The following is a 23344-nucleotide window of genomic DNA, read 5'->3' as shown; positions in this document are numbered from 1 at the left end:
CCATGATCCAATCTTCAGCTGTTGGGAAGAGAACCGGTTTGCACAAGAGACAACAACAATGACCTGCAGCCATGACCCCCTCTGTGGCTCCTCCCACAAAGTAACCACGTACAACTTCTGTGGACACATACCACATAAAAAAACGCACAAAGACACAAAGACTCCAGCACCCACATCTGCAACATCCATAGTTTGCATGACCTGTGAGGTTCAGGCTTTTTCCACCCATCCTTCACTGTCTCTGATTGGCTTAGACCATGATATGTCTGCTGTTGCACCAATACTCTTTACATGAATGACCGGTCTCATTGGCTGCCTTTCTGTTAAAAGTGTGCACAAAACTTTGTCAATATTCTGCTAATGTCGAAAAAGCGCAATTTTGCAATTGCGGTGTTTTCATGAAATAAAACACTGGAAAGCTATGAGTTAGGAAAATGGTCCTTCCAGTGTATCTCACACTCACACACACACACACACACACACACACACACACACACACACACACACACAGATACACAGATTTCCAGATTGGTGCAGAAAGTGGAGGACAGCATGTCTGACCAACCAAAGCAGTGTCTGCCCTCTCCTTGCGTTGATGATCGGCTCACTGACCGTGGTGGCAGTCATGTCTTTGCGGCGGTCTGGGATTTCAGACTTATTGGGGTTGTTGGCACTGCTGACCATTGGGCTGGAGGGAGGAAGGCTGTGGCTCCCCATTACGCTGCAGCTGGCTTTACGCGAAGGCATCCGGCCCTCCCGCAGCTCCCGGTCCCCGGTGCTGGTCGGGCTCCGCTTGGGGTGCATGACGGGCATGGAAGGCCCGCCTTTGTTGTGGAGGACAGCAGAGCAGAGACACACAGAGACTCGCATAAGGAATATTCTGTGGGCACGGTGATGATCCCGAATAATGTGAATGTTTTGCAAGTATGCTCGTGGTTTGCTGAAGATTGAATTAGCAACACAGACCCTGTTAGAAATTATTACCCCCCCTACACCAATGGCTGTTTAAAGCGACTGGTTAGAATATGAAATCGTGGCAAGTTTAAGCCTCAGGATGAAACTACAGCAGAGAAGAGACTCACAGAAGTCGCTGTGTCGCCGTTGTCGGTGGTAGGTGGAGGCACTGCGCTGCGACTTGCTGTGGGAGGAAGAGGTGGAGGAGGAAGAGGAGCCAGTGGCTGATGAGTGCTTGTTCGTCCCGTTGGTGATGGGGCTGGGTCGGACCCTGGCCAGAGACAGTGTACTAGCACTGCGAGCATCACTGCTTTCCTGTGGCGCCCAGTAGACGACAGAGAGGCGAACATCCAGACAGAAGGAACAGCAGTTAGTTCGTTAGTCTGTTTAGGATCCACAACTAGCTGCACCACTGTTCTTACATCGGTCCACACATCATTAATACGTCACTAACGCAGTTTTTCGACTATAAATAAAAACAGGACAAAAAGAAGACAAGTAGCTTCCCTCGTGGTGCATTACATACGTCATGGCCAACTGTTATCGATAGGTTGAAATCAGATCCGATCATTTAAAACTTCAACGTTCCTAAAACGAGCAGTCGTTCCTCAGAACCCGACGGTCCAATCCCTCTGGACGAAGCAAAGCGCAGAATAAGGGGCTTTTGTTTTTACCAGAAGCCATAGCAGGAAACAGAAAGGCAGGTGGATGGAAATGGACTACAGTCAAGTTGGGAATTCAAACCTCTGGATGTTGCTGAATACCACTTAGATTTAAAACTGTTTGCAGCTGGTGAGAAAACGTTGAGCCAAAGTCGGCTCCAGAAAGCACCCACAGCGATTCTACAGCAAAATATGATAAAAATAGTTTAAAAACATCCCTCCCATTCTCATTCTTTTGCGGCTTTAATGCAATAATAGAATCTTTTTGTAGACCTTCATTTAGTGCAGTGACTCCCCTCTTTCACATACACACAACAGGGTGCCGCTTCTGCTGCAGATGAATAATTAATGCGTTCACAGAAGGAATTCTCCACTTAATTATACAGTGTAGTTAAAATAAAATCAATGCTTGATTTAACAACCCGGCAAGCTGAGCTGCACTTTCTTTTTTTCTTCTAATGTGTTTTGATTACAGGTACAGTAAAAACAAACTAAAATGTTAATAGTAAAGAAAACAAATTACGAACAGTCATGTTTTTAAAACAGATATCAGCAAAATAAAGAAATTCATAAACAGTGCTGGTTTTTTAGAAAATATTTGGTATTTGGTCAGATTAGAAATTTAAGATGGCCTACGAAACCAGTTTTCAGAATGGCCAGTCTCTGACCCAAAAGGCCCTTTCTGAAGCAATTTCATGAAAAATAAAAATGCTCTAAAAAGAAAATTTGACTGGGGACTGACTGCTGGAAAACCAAACTAAATAAAGTCAATCTTTTTTCAGATTAGTGAATGCAAAAAGGTGCATGCTGCCAGATTGTGCTGCCAACAACACTCTTTGGTGTGGAAGTTGTTCTCACAGGAAGAAGTTTCACTCTTAGCTAGTTTTAGCAACACTGATGGATATAAAACGAAGTGAGAGGAAGCAGAGTGAAGAAGCTACATTTTGTAGCAAGTCCTTCCGGGTAAGTTCTGCAGTGTGATCAGTAAAAAGAGGCAGGAAGCAAACAGCCGACTCACGTCGCCTTTCCGACCCAGCAGCAGGTAGGTGGCGGTGACCTCGTTGTACTTCTGGTTCAGGAGAGCGTCTTTGATTTCTTCAGGGGTGAAGCCCATCTCGACCATCACCTCTGAGCCACACACACACACAAGTAAGCAAAGCCAACAGATCAGACAGGAGATCACCGTGACGACAATCAGGCGGTGGAGACAAACCGAGCTGGCTGACCTATGCGAGTCGGGTCGCTGTAGTCCTCCACGGGCTCTATGTGGGGCTTCAGGTCGTCCCCCTCGTACCCTGTGTTTATCCATTTGTCCTTCATGACTTGCTGCGTGGACAGAGGCATCGACACACTTCAGTCTGGAGAGCATTTCTACCGCCGCTGCCCTTGCATGCGAGTCGCTCCTCTTACCTCGAGCGTGCAGCGCTTGGCGGGGTTCAGCACCAGAAATCGGCGAAGGATGCCCTCGCAGTCGGTTGACATGTAAAAGGGCACGCGATACTTTCCCCTCAACACGCGCTCTCTCAGCTCCTACAGGCCACAGGCGTCACATGTTTAACACTTAACTTTTGGCCTTGTTATGGAATATTTCTGACTTAAGAGATTTATGGCAATGACTACCGATAACTGCAGAACTCTTCAGAAAATCCCTAAGATGCTGCGTTCGGTTGTCATGTTACTATAGCAACTGGTTTACAGAACAAACAAGTGATGGAAATATTGACTAACAAAATAAATCTTTGCTGATTTTGTTAATTGAATGAACCATTTGTAGTTAAGATACGTACATTTCCTCCACCAGTTGAGTTGGTATTCAGGAATGGAATACATTCTGGCTCAATTAAAGCTGATCCTATTGAAAATATGCTTTTTGGGTGCATGTAGAATGTAAGTTTTATAAATTTCTATATTTTAGTGAGTCTCTACTCAGAACAGGATTAACCCACTGAGGTGTGAGCAGACTGGGTATTTTAAATTTGAACTAAAGACGATCACTGGGTAACACGTCTAAGAAAAATGGAAAGAGTGCTCCGCTCGAAGCTGAAGGTTTGGGCTTAGAAATTTTCCAGAGTTTTGTGCCTCTGAAAAGCACAGATTCTCCAGAGGGAGGGAGTATTCAAACCCTTCCATCCCAGCCAAGACAAGAGTGATTCCTGCCAGTCACTCCTGATAGTTCCCAGTTTGGACTGGGAATGTTCTCTACATTAGAACATATTCAGCAAATGTGTTTCCATCTCCCCTTTAGTGCATTATTTTTTTTGTTGCTGTTGTGGAAAATTCTAAAGCCACTTAAGCTAGTGAACAAAATTATTTTGAGACATTTCCATCAACCATTTCTAATACGATATTTCAAAATGCGCATGAGAAAAAAAATAAAACAGATAAAAACATGACTGGTGAGATTCCTGTCAGGTCTCCTCATAGATTATGTATTGTGGATGAGTTTCCTATTAAATGTTTCTGCATTTATTGAAAACATTTATCCATCCTGTTTGTATCCACCTCCAACAGATTTTTTATCACAGCTCGACTTCTTTTTTTATATTTTTTCCTTGATTGAAGAACGTGTGCATTCTTACAGCGTTTGACAACCACGAAAGTAAACACTGCTCATACTTCCGATCCCCCTGGGGGGAAAACGTACCTTTAGATTCTGGCCGTCGAACGGCAGAGAGCCGCTGACCAGTGTGTAAAGGATGACTCCCAGGCTCCAGACGTCCACCTCAGGCCCGTCGTACTTCTTTCCCTGGAAGAGCTCAGGTGCGGCATAGGGCGGGGAGCCACAGAACGTGTCCAGCTTGTTCCCCAGCGTGAACTCGTTGCTGAAGCCGAAATCAGCGATCTTGATGTTGGCGTCGGCGTCCAGCAGAAGGTTCTCCGCCTGAGGTAATTCGGAGCGAGTGGAACGGTTGGACAGGAGCAGAAAAGGGACACGTTATGCACACAGCAGCAACACACTCAGGGAGAAAAGATGGATCAGTGTCGAGAACTAGTGGGTCAGGGGCACGAAGAGGGGAATGGGAAACAAGAGGACAGAAGAATAAATGAGTAGAGATGAAGAAAATAAAAGGAGAGAGAGAGGAAACACACACTGGACAGATTGGTGGGTTGGAGGGGGGGAGGACTGCATCCCGGACATGACTCATGCTACATGTATGTCAAAGCGTGTTTAGGCTCTGGCTCCGACCTCTTTACTCAGAACTGCAATTAGGATGCTAAAGCACTGCTTTTAGAGACACAGATCCAGATCACTCCCACATGCTTGACTTCCAAATTCTGAGAGGAAACGAAATCGTTCGACTATTGGAGTTCTTCTCCAGGACTATTATTAATTCCATTCATTTGCTCTTCCTCACCTTCAAATCTCTGTGGACGATGTTCTTGGTGTGGCAGTAGTGGACGGCAGAGACAATCTGTGGGGAGAGAAAACAAAAACAAAAAAACAGATGGAGCTGAAATACAGAGCAGTAAGAGTTGAAGGCAGCTGTGCTGTAAGGGCCAAGGTTATTGAAGTCGATTAAAACAAACAAAATAATGGAAAATGAAATTGAGAAAACATTTTTGTTAACTAGAATAAGGAAAAACAGTAATCAATGGGGGAAAGCTGCAACTATACGGAACTAAAACTAATTGAAACATACTGAAATTAAAGACGTAATATTGTTTGTTTTCGTGTTGATGAATCTATTCATTAGCCTTTTGAACTGATATGGAATCAATTTTTTTTAAATCACAGCACTCCATACTTATCTACTAGTCTACAAAATGACAATGGCAAAAGTTGGGATAAAACACCAGAGACAGTTGGTTGTACAACAATACTTTTTTGAAAATAGTTTCTTCAGTTGATTATTCATTATCCAAACGATATATATACATAATCACAATACAATAGTTTGACCTTTTTGAATTCTGCACCTAAAAATGAGGCATGAAAAAACTAAAACTATAACTAATAAAAAACAAAACTAAACAATATTTAGCTCTTAATAACTCTTGAAACATAGCAAACGTACTCTAAAGACGAATCAAAATGAACTGAATTAAACAAACAAAAAGTCACAATAAAATAAAACAAAATTAAAAAAAAAAAAAAAAACACAACCATTACAACCCGGGTAAAGACGACCTTTCCTACCTGTCGGAATTTGGCTCTGGCTTCGACCTCCTTCATCCTCCCATGTGACACGAGGTAGTCAAACACTTCACCTGAGAGGTAGAGCATCCGGGTTAGCAGACACAGCCGGAAGGAGTCCAGTCATTTAACGGCGTGATTAAATATGGCGGATAAACAGAATGGAATTCATTAACTTTAATTTCTTGATTAATATTTAATAAACAGCAGCTTCCACCAGCTTTATTGTCCTCAAGGAGGCACGCTGCAACACATGGAAAACATAAAGACCTAAAAGATCCTTTAACTAAATAGATTTTAGTTCAGATCAATAGAGTTCTAACATCTGACCACCTAATACGAAAAAACCCCCACAAAACACCATCTTGAAACTATAAGATTTTATGTATTATGGTTTTTGGGGCACATCTAGCTTTTCACAAAACCTTTAAAAAAAAACTCATTTAGCTTAATCTTTTTAAAAAAAATAAACAAGAACCTGGGAGAATCTGTGGTTTGATAAGATTTAAATGACGTTAGAACTGGGTGAAGACCAGACCACATGTCAGAACCATAGAAATACCACCCAGGCCAAACTACCCACCTCCACTGGCATACTCCATCACAAGGTAAAGGGTCTTCTCCGTCTCTATCACCTCAAACAGCTTCACTGTAGAGCAAAAAAATACAATTTAACACAATGTTAACAATGCTATCTGGTCACACACATACAAAGCAGCTGCACATATTAAACCAATAAGATGGATGGGAGGAAGTTGTCTTACCTATGTTAGGGTGATTTAAGCCTTTCATTATTCGTACCTCCCGAAAAAGCTGAAAGACAAAACGAGGAATAAACGATTATGATGAATGAGGTACAGTTTATAATCCACCAGACGCAAAGGTGCTTCACTTCAAAACTCTGGGACCTAATTTGTCTAGAGCGGCATTTGGTGTTTAAGATAATTATACAGCAATAACCTAAACAATTCTAATTGATATACATAAAATTCCAGTTCACAACGAAAGTCATCTCAAGGCACTTCACATGAAAGTTAGATCCAAGGAGAGCAATTCTCAAAGTGAAGTCGACTTTGACGAGAGTGAATGCCGCCCCGCGCATAAAACACACATGTTCATAAAAAAAGATGAGCAAAAACCAGCTTCAGTTTATAACATTCATGTCACCTCTTACTCACACATGTGTCTTTAAGACAAACTACATAGGACCCCTTACTAGTTTTGATAACGACAGCAGCTTTGAGAAATCGGGTAGTGATCAGTACATTGTGACTCTCACCTTCATTGGCCATGTCAAAGATCTTTTTTTTTTTTTTTTTACAATTTTGTATAAAACGGTAGAGCTGCAGATGGACATCATGTTCGATTCCACAGGTGACCAGCCTGAACTCTTCTACATTACAATGGAACGCGACTACCATGTGATGGTGTCTGAACGTTTACGAAACTGTTTGTGATTTACTTATTAGATTGTAAACCAATCCCACGTTTGAGAAAGAGAGGGACAAAAGTTTTTACCGCTATATTGATGGGTTAATTCATGTAAATAAATGAGAGGTTTTGCATTTTGCTGGCACTAATTTCTCCCTCTGCAGAGATCTTTTATAAAACAGTCAAAGACTATAAGGCAGCAAATGTGGAAATGGCAATTTGATCTGGGAAGAGCCTTTGAGTTAACATTGCACAAAGCACTATCGGGTTGTGCTGAAAACAACACCAGGTGTAGAAGCTGCTACTGAGTGAAGAGTCAAAATTAGCTATTTTCAGTACCATTAGCTGCCTTTCCATTACAAATAAGTGCAAAACTTTGTTGATATTCCACTATCAACAGAACAAAACAAAAACAAATTGCAAATACAGTGATTCCATTAAATAAGAACAAACTTCATGCAATATTTAAATAATATGTCAAGACATCTCATCCACGTACAACTTCCTGTCGTCTTTTTCATCGTTTCCAGAAGGAGTAACATCCGGTCGTTATTTACATGACTTATGTGATGCGAAAAAATTTGTGTTTTTTTTTGTTGTAGTTTCGTGAAATACACTAATTTCAATGCAGAAGAAGAACCACCTCATCCTAGCGTAAAAACCTTCCATTAAGCAAATTTATTTTTGTAATTCCAATTTGCTCAAATAGGGAAACGTAGCTAGTGAGATGTTAAAAAGTAGTTATGGGGCTGCAAAAAAATAAAAGTGAGAGAAAGCACGGCTTTCAGCAGATGACAATGAAACTAAATTAAGTATAGTAAAACTGATCTTTTTGCGTCATGGAACATGTTGGGTTTGGAAATGTTGGCGGCACAGACACCGCTGTTTTAGCCATGCTAACAGGGCTAATGCAAATACCAAATTATATAAACAGTTAAAACTGTGAGCTCCACAGTCATTTTGTCTGCGTTTCAACAAACTAGTCGGTCTTTAATCTCTTTTTAACCAGACAGGAAGTGGATGAAACAAGACGAATCCCACCAACGGTTCCGTTGCGCAGACATGTGAGCAGTCGAAGTCTCAGGATGACCAGCTCACACAGACAACTCGACACCTAAAATAACCGCATCACATTTAGGATTTGCGAAGTCCTCCTCGTCGTTTAAACACGGCAACAACAACATGATGCCCACGCACAAATGTGCAAGTGAATGTGCAGCCAAGAACCCGCCCGGTTTCTACTCCGTGTTGGAGGTCTGCCGTGAGGCGACGGGCGGCGCGGGGGGATTAAAACCGAGGCAGCTCCCCCTGATTTTATGTAAATAGCTGCATGTTTGCTGGACCAAAGAGCACGGCTGAAAACAGACAGCTCTAATCCGCGATAACAAGGAGGGAAAAGGGAGGAAAATGATGCCTGATAAGCTATTCTACTCCCCGTCATTTCTCTGTGTTTTCCCCCCACCCTCCTCCATTCAGTTCTTCTAGCAGCCTTCGCTAGCCTGATGTCACTGTTGCCATAGCAACCCAGGTATTAAGCTCTTCCCCAGCTGCGCTGGAGAGGAATCTTGGGATACGTAGTACTTGAAACCCTCATCCTGACCCATGCCGTCGGCTCCCCCTGCTCAGAAGCGGCGGGCGGACGGGATCGGATCCGTCAAAAGGAATCACAGCTTTAACAGCTCCTCCAGCGAGAAGTTTGACCCTCGTTGCTGCTGATTAAATAGCGGCCCCGTAATGGCAGCGGATGTGCAAAGCTCTGTGGCGACGAGGCCCCTCCTGCAAATCCTGGCTAGAGTTCAAATCAAACAGATGGTGACAAACTGCATTAAAAAGGGAGTCGTTGCGCCGATGGGTTTTGACTTAAAAACACGAAATAATAATAATAAAAAGAAATGGTTTGATTTGATTTCAGAGTTTTAATAGAACAACGCGGAAATCTCACGAGATTTAAAAGCTGCCTTATGGACGATAAGATGACATTTTCTCCATTTGCAATTTCACTTCTTTCTTCATTGTTCTACGTATGAGACAGCCATCCTTCTTTCTTTCTCCTCTCTACATATATTAGCACCCAGATTATGTTAATGTGGGCTCATTCATGTCTTAGGCCCACAGAATATTCCCCAGCCTAAATACATGTTAAAGAAGTCCATTATTATTATTATTATTATTATTATTAATATGGTCTGTAGAAACACAGGTGAAAAACTAACCCAATGACAGTGTAGCAATAAACTCAACAGGAAATGAGTTAATGTGAATATTAATCTGTTAATATTCAACATGAAATTCTGACAGATTCCAGCTGAAGAAGACTGACTATGAAATTTGGTTAAAAGAAGTTTAAAGCTGTGCACATGTTTTTCTCCCATCATAAAACAGATTTCTCTTTTTGTTTGTTTCTGTCAAATTGGAATTATCAGAGCCACCGTACATGAAGATGAAGCTCTGCTTTATTAGTTGGAGAATTGTAAAAATATTACGTGGATTTGGTCAAACGAAGCCTAAAAGCTAAAGATTAGATTTGTTTTGCCTTTGACTTTTTTATTTATTTATTTATTTGATCAAAACTAATCTTTTCCTCCTCATAGCCTCTGTGACACCAGTGACCTTGTGCAGTTAGAGTATTATCCAGGGTTTAGCGCATGCAGTAAATACAAGAGCTTTTTGTTGTTTTGTAATCCAGACTCTTTACTCTTCACATGCATCATTTTACGTTAGAACATAAAGTGGGTATTTTCAATCCATCTTCTGCGCACTTCCTATAAATTAGATTTTACTTCTTTAAAACACAAAATTGTTTCAAAGTTGACATTTTAAACCAATTTAAGCATTCACTTTACGTTACAAATACGAGATTAGAAAACATGTAATGTTCCGGTACAGAAATGACTTGTGACACAAAAAATAACCAGTGTTAGTTTCTTTTTACTTTGGCTTCAAAGCAAGCACCAACAACAGATGGCAAGTCGCTGAAAACGATACATTTTCTTCCATCTTAACACCGTTTCTGTGAAAAAGTTGCATCGACTACATCTGATGCTTTTGCAATAAAACATCCAAGTTGTGTTTCTTTAAATCTTTCACAGCCCTCTTAAACATTTGCTGTAACCATCAATAAATAAATTACTGCCACAAAAAAGCGCAAATTGATTGCTGTTCAACCAGTTATTTGCAATATTATTATTGAATATAGTGATATTGCCATCATGTTAAAATTGTGATGCATTGTGCAGTGTTTAGATATTAAAATGGTCGAATGAGGACGTCTCTTAGTAGAGACTGTGGGACAAATACAGTCCACTCTCTGGCTGTGCTTTTTACCATTTTGATTTATACCACCAGTTTCCTACATATATTTAATTTCTCCCAAATTTTTGAGTTATTCAGCAAAATCTCTCAGGATACAAGACTTTGCTGCTCTAGCATGTTTGACACCGACATGCTATTTTAGACTCGAGTAGCTTCACTGATAGGCTAACTGCTTTTAGCCCAACTTGAACACAACAGCAGTATTTTCCAGCGTCCAATCAGATCGGTTTTTGAAGCATAGATTAATCCCAGTGGACCAAGAGAAGCGGCTTCGTTGTTTGCTGATGTCGCTTGTGCGCGTTAGAGTTATGGGCATAGCAGAAACGCACAAATACAAACGTTCCGCTTGGACACTTTTGTATGTAAAAAAAAAAAGAAAAAGAAAAAGGCTGTGATTAATTACATGGAATTAATTAAACAAAATGTATGCGACAACGTCCCAGACTTAGTTTTCATTTTTCCACTAAAGATGTAATTCTTGAAAATCTCCTGATCACTAAAACTACGCCCTGCTTTGCTTTTGTTAACATCTATTCAGCATTGGCCTGAATGCCAAAAATCCACAGAACTCCTTCTTACTTTTCAAGAACAATAAACAGAAACTTTAAGCTGCTTCCAACATTTTGAAATGCTAAAGGTGAAAAACGATTAATTATAAACTCAAACTTTAAAGTCTCAAAAACCTGCAATTTTAAGAGGGTCTGTAAGCAGCCATGAACATGTTTAAAAGTGGAAATCTTTTAGTTCACAAGATTCTTCTTCACAGAAAGGAGGTGCAAAAGACAGAAATCCTCGGAGCCCCTTATGGCTAAATGTTGGTGACGGCCATACAAGAACACAATCAGCTCTGCAGGATGTCTGTATTCTTAGTCGCTTACATATCCCCTTCAACTTTCACCCAATTGTGTTACATGCAGCTGCGTGAGGTGATGCTGAGATATCTGGGATATAGGAAGTAAATATCTTAGGATTCTTACGCATCTTCAAGTGAAAATACAACACTTTTAAGGCAGGAAGGACACGACACAGATAGATAGTATTAAAGAAAAGAGGACAAAGAAAAGAAAGATGGGGAAAGTAAAGAAATGAAGGAATAGTATGAGAATATGAGGAAAGACACAAATAAGGAGAAAGTACAGAAGAAAAAAAAAAACAACACTTAGAAGGAAGGACACAACTTTTAGTAAACAGAATGGGGAATAAAGTCTGGAACTACACAGATTTTTTTTCATGCTCTCATTTTGTTTCATCGCAGCCCCTTCCAGACTTAAGGAACCCCGTCTACTGGTCTCCGTGTGCCTGGACGTCCAGCACAGGTTCTCCTGCTCGACATCTCCGTGAGTCAGGCTGCAACGGTGGAGCTTGAGTCACCCCATTCCTGTCGCGACACTTCTCCCCTTTCCACGAAAACGGTGACAGATCCCGACACGAACACCTCTACAACACGTCCTTTGCCGTTACCCGCAAACGCGCGTGTCTGAGGAAGACGTGGTAGGAAGACATGCACACAAACAGAGGGGAGCGTGAGCCGGGTGACCGCGGCCTCCGGGATGAGTCAGCCCCACCCCCCCTCTCTCAGGACAGCGATTAGCCAAGAGAGAGACGAGAGATGATATGTGGATCAGAGGTCTCCTCTTGCTCCCGTCCAAGCCCTAGCACCTGCCACACAGCATCACATCCCATGATCCCCCTCTGCATCAGCATCAGCTGCTCTCCCTTCCTGCTGCTTTCTGCAGGGGGAGATGGTGGAGGAGGAGCCTGAACCTCTCACAGCCCTCTCCGGTCACGGGTTGCGTTTCCGTTGACCAGTGTAATTGTGCAATTTGACATTTTGAAAATAAATTTGCTACGTGGACACATAACGATTTTGAAAAAAAAAAACCCAAAAAAACTGATTTTTTGATTAAAAACATTTAGGAGCTACGATGGTTTATTTCACAAAGCTTAAATGGCACAAAAACAAAATTCACATCGGTGATCAATAACCGGATGTTACCACACAAAGACGACAGAAAGCAGTCGGAGCATCTTGCCGTGGCGTCTTTCTTAATGACAACACATGAACAAATGTATCCACATGTGATTTTGACTGAGTTTCTCATTTAATGAAAGCACGACAGTTGTAAAATTGTGGAATAGTAGCTCCGCTACAAATGCGTTACAAACTTTGTTGCTTTTCCACTAAAGTCAAAAAGAGAATTTTGCAATCGCGACATTTCCACTAAATGTGGAATGCAATTGAAATCGCATGCGAATAAGTTTGTTCATGAAGTGAGTCACTAAAAAAACAAGCCATCGTGGACCAAAGTCCAACCTGGAGTCTGGGTGAATCCGATGAAAAATCTTTTCTTTAATTAAAAGTTAAAAACAAAAAAAAATAAAACAAACTAACAAGAAAAAAAAACATGGGAATGCAGAGAGCCAGAGCTGAACAAAAACAGAAATCCACAGAAAACTACACAAGGGTGTTGGTGGAGAAGAAACAGGAAAATAACGGGAGGAACCAGCCAAGAGTGAGAGGAGGTGAGGTGTGTAAGTACTGGGAGAACGAATGCTGAAACAAAGGACCTAGACTGATTAGCTGACGGGTTGCAGGTGTGGTGGAAGAGAGAGACACACAGGGGGCGAGGGAGAGGAAATGAATCTAACATTAAAGAATAACTAGACATAAGAAACATAATTAAACTAACAAATAAGAAATAATTAACTATAATAAAGTGGAATCTCTAAGAAAGGACTGAACTAAATTAAAACACAAACGAGACTGGTCTAATCAAAAAGGGAACTGAGGAACTCAGAGTTATAATGAAATTAGAATCAATATATCAAATCCCAAAAAACAACTCTGAAGTCTCTTTCCATTTCCTTTTGTTTTCTTCGTCTTTTGTGCCAGAAGCAACATCCGGTTGTTGATTGTGTGACTCATGTGATGGCAAGAAAAAGCATTTCCATCGCAGTTTTGCTGAACACACTAATTTCAATGCAGCCGAAAAACCACCTCCTGTTTGCGCAAAAACTTTTTACAAAAAAAAGTGTTTTTATATTTTTTTAAATTGCTGTGTTTCCATTAAGAGATCTATTTTTGCAATTCCAATTTGCACGATTTTAAGGCCAATGGAAATGCAGCTATTGACTAAAGTTTTGCGCACATTTGTAATGGAAACTTAGAGGATAAAACACAGCGGAAGCACAACATCAGACAGGGCAGTCTGCGTTTTCTTTCCTTGCTCCTGAAAACACGGCACACATCGCTACAGGAGCAACTCAGAAATACAGAGAAGAAAACTGACCTTTTGCAGGCTGGTTGGGTTCAGCTGGGTTTTGTCAATGATTTTTATTGCGACCTGTAAGAGACGAGGAAGAAGACGTTTTGATGAGGAAACGCAAGCAAATTCTTGTACAACAGCAAACATAAAGCCAAGATATTTTTTCACGCATGTCAATTTGTTTCTGTGTATCTCCACTTAATCTGAGCATGTTTATATCTCAATAGAAAATAAAAATTTAAAAAATCATGTCTCCATATTATTTTTACAGTGAAAATTCAATCGCCTTCTACCCTCCAAACAACTCATTCATGCTCTTCCTCTAATGCTCCCGCTTAACATACAACATGCTAACTGAGAAACAAAAAAGTGGGAATTTAAGCTCTTGGGGTTTACAGCTTCTCTGGAGCGTCAAGTGGAGTGACTTCTGGTTAAATTTGCAGGAACATTCACTCCTAAGAAGATTGGCAACTGTCTTGAGTGTTTTCCACTTCGGGACAAATCTCTCCCACTGCAAAGCGATGGACTCTAATTTGACCTGAAAACACCATTTAAACCAAGAAAATCTAGCCCCCAAAGAAAAGATTCGCTAACTCATGCGAACGCAAAGCCTGGTCTGGTGGATCACTAGTTCCTGAACATACAGGCTGACCCGGGATCGACTGAAACAGTTCAAGGCAGCTCCTTTAACGGTCATGGAGAAAAAGCAGATGTCTTTTGAAAGACAGAACTGAAAATACAAGACTGGAAAAATAAGCCGTCTTTAAAGAAATTACTCTTCAAAAACATATGTAAACAGTCTACAAAACATTGATAATGTTGAATATAGAGGGATCCAAGTTAAAACTAAATATATTTTTCTTCGGTCTGTTACATTAAATAATTTTATTATTTGTGCATTTTAACATTTGGGTCATTGTATTTATTTTATTACTTAGATTTTCTTTCTTTTTTTTTTTTTTACATTAATTTTGCATTAAAGGGGCAGTATTATGTGATTTCCCGGCACATAGCACAATATAGTAACTATGTTAACTTCCATGGTTATGAAAATGCAGTATGTATGAAATATGACTTAATGGAAATTTGACTTCATAATTTAACACCTTGAAAATGTCTCTTTAAAAACTCCTGCTCTTTCTGAAACTCTGCCTTCAGGAAGTCATCACAACATTAATCTTCTATTAACCCTTTAACAACAATTTCACTAGCATTGCACTGAGAAGTAGCTTGCATAAGAAGCTCAAAAGATGTGCAGTTCCAACAGGTGCCTGCTAATTGCTGCTGGCTAGTCTGAAGGAGCCGAGTGGGGGAGTGGACTGCTGTGTGAGACAGAAACGTGGAAGCTGCAGCTCTAAGGAAAAGCTGCGTTTCAAAGGCAGAGCTGGGTCCACCCAGGTGTTTTGCACAGCTGAATGGTTGCCAGGGGAGATTAAAGGATTTCTCAAACATGCATAAAAGAATCAAAGCAACACTCCAGATGATGAGGGAATAACATTATAACATTATGTAAAGTTGTTGATATTATATAATACTCTTTAAGATGACATGTAGCAAAGCAAAAACAGTGTATCAGTTATATTTGAATGTGTTTATTCCATACTGACCAGAATGGTTGTAATTAATCAACACTGAGTTCTCTGAAATTATTGCCCACAGGAAAACAGGAAGAGCCCCAGCAGCACTGTGAAGTTACCGCCTTCCCTCGCCCAGGAAACATTTCCATCAACAACATATTCAGCCCACTCATCCTCTTCCTGCCGCCACCCGGGGGTCTCTGCTGCCCCATGGCTCACCTCCCTGCATGTCAGGACGTGGCGCGCCAGCTTGACTTTGGCAAAGTTTCCCTTGCCGATGGTCTTGAGCAGACGGTAGTTGCCGATGTGCGGCTGCTCGTCTGAGCAGGAGGCGATGGAGTTCCTGCACCGGGCGCCCAGAGAGCGGCTGGACTGGCTCGTGGCCTTGTCTGCGCGGCTGGCACCGAGCGGCACATGCTGCAAGAAAAGAGGGGAGCGTCAGGGAGTGGAGAGAAGGTCGGCACCAGCATGACACGCTGCAGCACCAGCATGACACGCTGCAGCACCAGCATGACACGCTGCAGCTGCAGAAATAAAGGCTTTCAAACATCCATCCTTGTGTAATTATTCCATATGTTGTGTTTAATCGGGCGACAAAGTTCCTAAAATAAACAGGCTTTTCAATATTATTCTAATTTCAATTAGAGGGAGCACAGAAATTAAGTAGTAGGGCTCAAATATTTTTAAGTTTTGTTTATTGACATTTTGAGAATAAAGTCATAATTATACAAGAGTAAAAGTCATAATATTAGCAGAATAAAGTCGCAATATTAAAGTCGTACAATTTTTAGAAATAAGTAGTTTTAATGAGAGCAAAGCTTTGATATTCTTATCCAGATCTGACATGACCAGCTCATCTAGTCCTTGGTTCTTTCATCAAGTCCTGCTGCTAATCGTAATCCGATGATGATGTGTTAAAAATGTAGTAGAAAGTAAGCATTTCCTCAACTGTAAAACCGAAAGTACCCTCTGCTTACATTTGCTAGCTAAGGCTAACCATGCTAACCCTGCTAACCACGGTAATCGTTATTCTAAGAATACTCTGTGTTCTTAAATGTTTTTGTTTTAAGATGTTCAGTTGAGATTGGTATTCAAAGGTTTACAGAAAAATGAAAACATTGCAATAGCTATATGTGTTCTGTACTTGGCTAAATACAGACCCCTTCTTGAAATTAGAGGAAAGTCACTTATCAAAGCATATGTGCGTACACACGCCATTTGTGCACACAGACAAGCTAACAGCTGAGGGCCCACTGGGCTGGCTGGCAGAATTACAGGGTTCAAGAAAAGAAGACGAGACTGTTTTCCAGACAGCTGCACTGATTTACAGATGTTTGAACACTCTGAAAAGAAAAAAAAACATAAGAGCATCTGAAATTGTTGTTTTTGCTAAGCAGATGCCTGTATAGCGCTATAAGGGAGAGCTAAATATTGGTGGGTACATTCCTCCAGATGTTCGAAAACAAGTGAAGCTGAACTGAGCTTCATGTGACTACATGCCCCTTGTTTCTGGGTAAACAGCTGCTGTCCAGCACATGAGCATGTTGCGTCTTTTTTTGGGCTCAGAATGGGCTTACTTCTGGGCTCCTGCTACTTGTTCACGCAGTTTCTGTGGAGTGAGGCGCGGCTGTTTGCTGGGGTTCGCAGAGGTCTAAACGGTTCTTCTGTTTCTTGATTGTTGACTAAAATAATAGTTGTGCAACACTGATGATAAAAAGATTGAGTCACGTTGTTTTTAATATGGAGATGCATGTGGGACGGCCGGGAGTTAAATGGATATCGGAGGTGTGAAGTAGTTATCACGAGCTCTGCATTGGTAAAAGCTAATCTGTTGGTTGCAACACAGAAAACATGTAAGATTCACTTGTTGTACTGCTCTGTGGCTAGGCTAACCATTACCATTAGGCTAGCTACTACCATTAGCACAAGCTAACAATGATTTTCTCCACAGTTTCCCCCTTTTACTATTCTTATTGGCCTGTGCCGCAAAATAACCAACAGTTTATAACTATAGCTTACACTAAGTCTATTCAGGTGGCAGCCATATTGGATTCTGAAACTCTTCTGTGGCTAGGCTAACTATTACCATTAGCACAAGCTAATAATAAGTTTTTCCACAATTTCATCCTTTTACCACATTTACTGATGTGTGTCATTGATTTAATGACACGCAGTCAGAAGAACCAAAAGCTTATAACCGTAGTTTAAGTCCATTTGCACAGCAGCCATATTGGTTCTGGTGTCAGGGTAGATAATACGCAGCTGCAGATTCGCCACCTCTCTGAGGTCTCTCCGTTCAAAACCCATCCTGGTTCATGGAGGATTTACTTTCCAGTTAACACTTGTGCAAAAGCAAACCTGTGCAAGTTTCTTTCGAATTATGAGAACACTTGCAGTCGAATGCTTCTTCTTAAGGTTAGTAACAAGCCTCAGGCATTCTAAATGCATCTCCACCCGCAGAGATGGCTGCCATTATTTTTTTTGTTGGCCCATTACAAATAAAACCCACCAAGAGACCGCTGACCTTCCAAATTTGAATCCTAACATCAGAGGTTGTTTCGGTTTGTCTCTTTGGACATGGAACCATGACATTCTGACTTTCAAGTGGGAAAGAAATAAAAAATGAAATGATTTCTCACAGAGATATCAGAAGAGCAGACCTGGCAAATGTTCTTTCAAAAAGAGCAAGCGTAATTTTTTTTTCTTCTTCTGCTCTGACTGATTGCTATTATAGACGTTTCGCTACCTTTTCAAAAACATGACTGAAACAACCATAAAGCTGAGTTCACCACTGCTTCAGTTAAACTACCCACAATGCTGTGCTGCATCATTAACACATGACCAACCAAATACCACTTGCCCAACCTCCTTCCATCTCCCTCCATAATGGCAAAAAGATGGGGGAAAAAAAGTACCGGTTGTTAGTATCATCCCAGTTTTGGTTATCGGACCAATGCCGATAAGTTAAAAAATGACTAATGTCAGCCGATACCAATGTCAATGCCGATATATCGTTTGTTCTTCTAATTTCCACTGGAAGAAACGGCAACAAAGTAAACAACCATCTAACACAAACGGGTCAGGACCAGCTGATGAACTCACTCCTGTATGAGAATCTACCATGGGTAAAACACTGATTACTAATAACTACCTCACAGAACCTCACTTCAGTAAACACATCTGAATTATTTGAAAATGGGCAACGTCAGCAGACATAAACCCTCATACCTGGAACCAAAAGGGGCAAGAAGATAATATCATGCCTGGAGCAGGTGCAAAGTGGCCAACAGGAGGAAAGAGTGGCTTATGGAAGCTTAGAGGTCTGTAGCCGAACAGGCCAACAGTGCAATCCCAGAGGCTGCAGTTACACAACAATAACAAGCCCACAGCCCCGTGCCCCACCTTCAGACATGGTGCTTCTATTCCTGCTCCCACCTCCCTACCTCCAGCACAGCTTGAGAAGCTGGGGGGTGGGGAGGAGGCAAAGTGGTGTGGTGTGGGGGGTGGAGTGTGGGGCACACATGGAGAGCAGCAGAGTTCCTGTCAGGCTTTTCACCTGAGCCATCATGGCACCAGTGATATCTGCTCAATTCACTCATCTGTCACAAAGACCTAATTATACAGAAGATCTGCACTCAGAGACAGATCAATGCTCAATAGATAGATAGATAGATAGATAGATAGATAGATAGATAGATAGATAGATAGATAGATAGATAGATAGATAGATAGATAGACAGACAGACAGATAGATAGATAGATGTGTTGTGTCTTTCCCGCAGGCCTCTCCTCTGTTCCCCTGTAGAATGTATGGCCTGTCTGACACCCACTGGCTGTAGGGCTGGGCGCTTTGTAGGCTGCGCAGCGACGGACTGCACATCATTTTACGCAGTAATCCCCTCCACTTCGTACCAACAAGCCCACATATCCTCTATGCGTTTATATCTGGGCCTCCTGCACTCGTCCCACCCATCCGATTTTGAGAGAACACACACACACAGAGAGGAGAGGAGAGGAAAGGGGTATAATGTGACATCACTATCTCTCCACAGAGGTACATATACAGAGATGTGACGGCGGGTTTTCATGCTTTCTGCGCATATTTGCTGAGCGATATCGACTCAGGTTGCCATCAACTCGTCTCCCTGCACACACACACACAAACACATACACACACACACACACACACACACACACACACGCACACACACGCACGCACACACTCAAGGTTAGCACTTTCCCAAAGAGCAGCACGGTGGCCTCACATCCTGGGCCCCTTGATCTGTACAGAACGAGAAGAAACAGCACCGTGCATGCTCCCCTCCTCCTCCTCTTCATCCCACCCTCCCCCCATGCGCATGGAAAAAAAAAAGGGAAAAAAAGCCCAGAATGCCAAAGGCCACACATAGCAGATCTGTGCTCGGAGATGCACCACCTATCCTATCCTATCCCTCTGCATGCACACAAGCACAAACAGCGGCTGCACTTACATGTTCTCCGGTGCTCCTGTCGTTTCCAGACTGTAATGCAGATCGAGACGACATGTTTTCCTTCTCTTTCGCTCTCCCCCCCACCCCCTCTTAATTTTCCTCTCCCCACCCCCCCAGCTCTCGAGCGACGTTCGCCGTGTATTTGCGCGGACGGTGTTTACAGGATCCACAGACAGAATGGCATCCGCGGATGCGAGGCCCCACCGTCCCGAGTCAATCTGCCTGCTCTCCGAGCGACCGAGCCGAGCTCCGGAGGAGACCTCTGCCTGTCATGGCAGCGATGGATATGTGGAGGAGAGGGAGAGAGAGGTGGTGGTGGTGGAGGAGGGGTGTCCTCAAACAAGCTGCATTTTCCACCATGCACCTTGCAAAGATAGATGTCTTTAAAAGAAAAAAGAAAGAAAGAAAAAACGACCGGGTCGATCAGCGACGCAGCTCAATGCAGAAGCCCTTGCATGCAAGGGAGGAGAAGAAGAAGAAGAAGAAGTGGTGCTAAAATGCGGCGATGTTTGGCCGGAGCCCAGCGTCTCTGTGGCGACTCTCCACCCCCTGCCTCATTTCGCCACACAAAACAAACACGGCTCCGACTGGACCGCTGTCATCCCGTCGCTGTCATAACAGGAACGCTTCGCCCGGTCCCCGCGACGCCAGCGCGACCGCTGCAGAGACGGAAACACGGAGGCTTACGGTGCAGCAGGGGAGAGAGGGCCCAAATGTTCCCAATTCGCTATTCCAGCTCGATCAGATGCGCACAGATCCGTCGAGGCAGCGGCAATAAGCGACACACAAAGGCTTCCGGTCCGTGGTTTGGAAGTAAAAGACCAACCCACGGAACAGGAATACAATTACACTTGTTGTTTACTAGTCCATAGTGCCGACAGTGATGGTGTCAGAGGTGGGCAGATTGGCCAATAAAATAAAATAAAATAAAATAAATTAAAAAAAAGGTATTCAAGTGAGAGCATATAATATATTTTAGCTCAAGTTAAAATAAAAGGTATTCCATGAAAAGTCTGCTTGGGCTCTGAGTAACTGATCGTAAGGTCTGATTTGATATTTAAATGATTCAGACAGAAATATAAAGTTGTCTGGTGCAAATTATTGTTATGTGTTATTTATAAAAATTCAACAGAGCCATGGAGATTTACATTTTACATTTGCATTTTTAAGCAAATCTAAATTCTTAATCTATTGCTCTGGTGATGACGAACATTCTCCTTTTCTTTTCATTGAAAAATAAATCTGCTATGTTATTTTTCAAACATGTTCACAAGCTCATTTTATAATTTATGCCAGCTATCAATTTTCAAATCTTCAGAGTTCTTAACTCGCGGCTGTCTAGCAAAAATAAGCCTCTGGGGTTAGGGACCTCTGAAGAGGACATAGTGGTTCTACTGAATGAATGAATGAATGAATGAATGAATGAATGAATAAATAAATAAATAAATAAATAAATAAATAAATAAATAAATAAATAAATAAAATAAATAAGAGTACAGAAATGTAGCGCTTTATTTTGAAACTAAGATCCTTTGGAAACTAAGATCCATTGACTTCCTGTTCCGACCTGCAAATCATACATTACTTGATGCAGCTGAGATGCGCCACATCAGAGGCTGACGGGGCCGGGACAAAAACAACCACTGCGAGTTTCCCCAGCGTGTATTTGTTCATTTTAATGAATCCAACGTCTCTGGAAAAAAAAAATACCGTGTGGAGAGTTTTCTCTGCCCGGCCCCGTGATTCCTGCAGGGTCCTCTGTTTTTGTAAGACCTGCTGTTGATGACAGGTGGCGTGGCATTGGCCTGCGTGAGGAGGGCTAGTCTCTGACTGTGCGCCAAGGCTCTTCCCACTGTTAGAGCAACTCGTGTAAAACGACACAAACCTGGAGATGAACCACAACATTTAATTTTTGTTGTTTTTGCAAGGAGAACCCCTCCGTCTTACCCAGTGAGCAAGATTCATCATGGACTCTTCCAGAGACGCAACCATTAACACTTATGTATTTACATTTCTACACCAAATCAGTGTAAAGACAGAAAATGAGCTCTATCCACATGTTTATCGGGATCTAGCTGCCATTAGATCGTTGAAACTGTTGATGGCGCTAGGCTCTCTGCTTCCAATACACGATCCCTTGTGGATGTTATGTTGCGTCTTTTAGACTGTTTTCCTAAAGTTTAACTTTTAATTGAAATACTGGATGAAAAAAAGATGACATGATGGCAACTATGTCAATGCACATATTAAAAAAACACGTACAACTAAATGTGTTCCATCAAAGGGAAAACATCCCAGCCTCTCTGGGAACATTTGTTCTAGGCTTAGGCTTAAAGTGATTGGAAAATTGTTGGACAAGTAGTGTAGATTTTTTTATGGGTCATGGAACAACAAACCAGAGAGTTGATACTGCAGAGTTCTTAACATATTGGAGTTTATTTGTCTGGTCCACATGTGTTTTGAGGACCATAAGAAAGCTGTGTCCCTTCCTGTTGTGGGAGTATTGTGGGAATATGGAGTGCTGGAACTGTTTTTACAGAGTGTTTGGTGTCAATAAAGCCAGAAGCATGTATTCTTTGCACAAAAATGTGGTGAAATTAGTTAGAGGTCTCAGAGTTAACCAGATCGGATATTTTAGCTGCGTTAGTGGTGGTGTTGCCCTTGTTTGTTCTGGTCAAGAAGGCGCCGAGCCAAAAGGCAAAGACCTCATTTTACAGCTATTTATACTCGAGGCATTATCTACAGTCTTGAGATGTGGATAATCCCTGAAAGAACAAGATTCTGGATGGACGCCCTACTTCCTCAGTAGAGTGTCTGGCGACAGCCTTCATGACATGTCAAATAGCTCCATCGCCTGGTCGGAGGTCAGACTCAGGCCAATGCCTTTTGAATGTTTTCAGCTGAAGTGGCATCTGGTCAGGATGCCTCCTCAATGTCTTTTTTTTTGTTGGAGGTTATCCATTCAGATCCCCCTCAGAGGAGACCCCAAGACAAAAGCAGAATTTGCCAAACTAGCAACTTCTTATCCCTTCTTTAGTGAAACTTCTTGAAAAACCCCAAGAAGAATTGAAGTGTCACTGGGTGGAGGGAAGTCTGGGTTTCCATTCCTGACCTGCTGCAAAGACAACAGATGGATGGCTTATCAGCAAAAAGAACAATGTTTCTTCTTTTTTAATGTCATTGAAGAATTTTAGACATTGTACGTCGTTGATTTAACTATTTTGACATCAAGATAGTCTTGTCTTGAATCTCTGTGGAATGTCTGGAGTGTACTGGTGCTCAAAGCTTCATTCGTGCAATAATCTAACGACAATGATCACATTGTGATTCTTTGCCACCCTTTAAGCACGTTAAATTCTGCCAGTCATTGCTAGTTAATTGATAATGGTGTGAAACAGAACAGAGCAGTGATGGAGTCTCAAAGGTTCAATAATTGATGAAGTTTCAGATTAAGTTATGTATGTGACACTGTCAGTGCTGGCATGACGATGGCATGAAGCATTTCTCATATTTATAA

General features: G+C 41.8%; 1 protein-coding gene across 1 annotated transcript in view; it reads right to left on the bottom strand.

Moving 5' to 3' along the window:
• Positions 1-22060, bottom strand: part of mark4a (MAP/microtubule affinity-regulating kinase 4a) — a 30553-nt gene extending 8493 nt beyond the window's left edge. The window contains exons 1-13 of the mRNA XM_014986435.2: positions 19828-22060; positions 15557-15754; positions 13785-13838; positions 6516-6564; positions 6335-6400; positions 5755-5825; positions 4973-5029; positions 4261-4497; positions 3027-3146; positions 2843-2942; positions 2635-2744; positions 1083-1269; positions 613-824 (exon numbers count right to left, since the gene is read on the bottom strand). Coding sequence (XP_014841921.2) covers positions 613-824; positions 1083-1269; positions 2635-2744; positions 2843-2942; positions 3027-3146; positions 4261-4497; positions 4973-5029; positions 5755-5825; positions 6335-6400; positions 6516-6564; positions 13785-13838; positions 15557-15754; positions 19828-19881 — 1515 coding nt within the window. The 5' untranslated portion in view covers positions 19882-22060. The remainder of the gene's footprint in view (positions 1-612; positions 825-1082; positions 1270-2634; positions 2745-2842; positions 2943-3026; positions 3147-4260; positions 4498-4972; positions 5030-5754; positions 5826-6334; positions 6401-6515; positions 6565-13784; positions 13839-15556; positions 15755-19827) is intronic.
• Positions 22061-23344: the final 1284 nt, after the last annotated feature.

The sequence above is a fragment of the Poecilia mexicana genome, unplaced genomic scaffold (genome assembly GCF_051168715.1).
Source record: "Poecilia mexicana isolate PSO_F unplaced genomic scaffold, ASM5116871v1 scaffold_14, whole genome shotgun sequence".
NCBI classification, from domain to species: Eukaryota; Metazoa; Chordata; class Actinopteri; order Cyprinodontiformes; family Poeciliidae; genus Poecilia; species Poecilia mexicana.
Note: the sequence above shows the minus strand (reverse complement) of the source record. Positions and strands in the feature narration are given on the sequence as shown.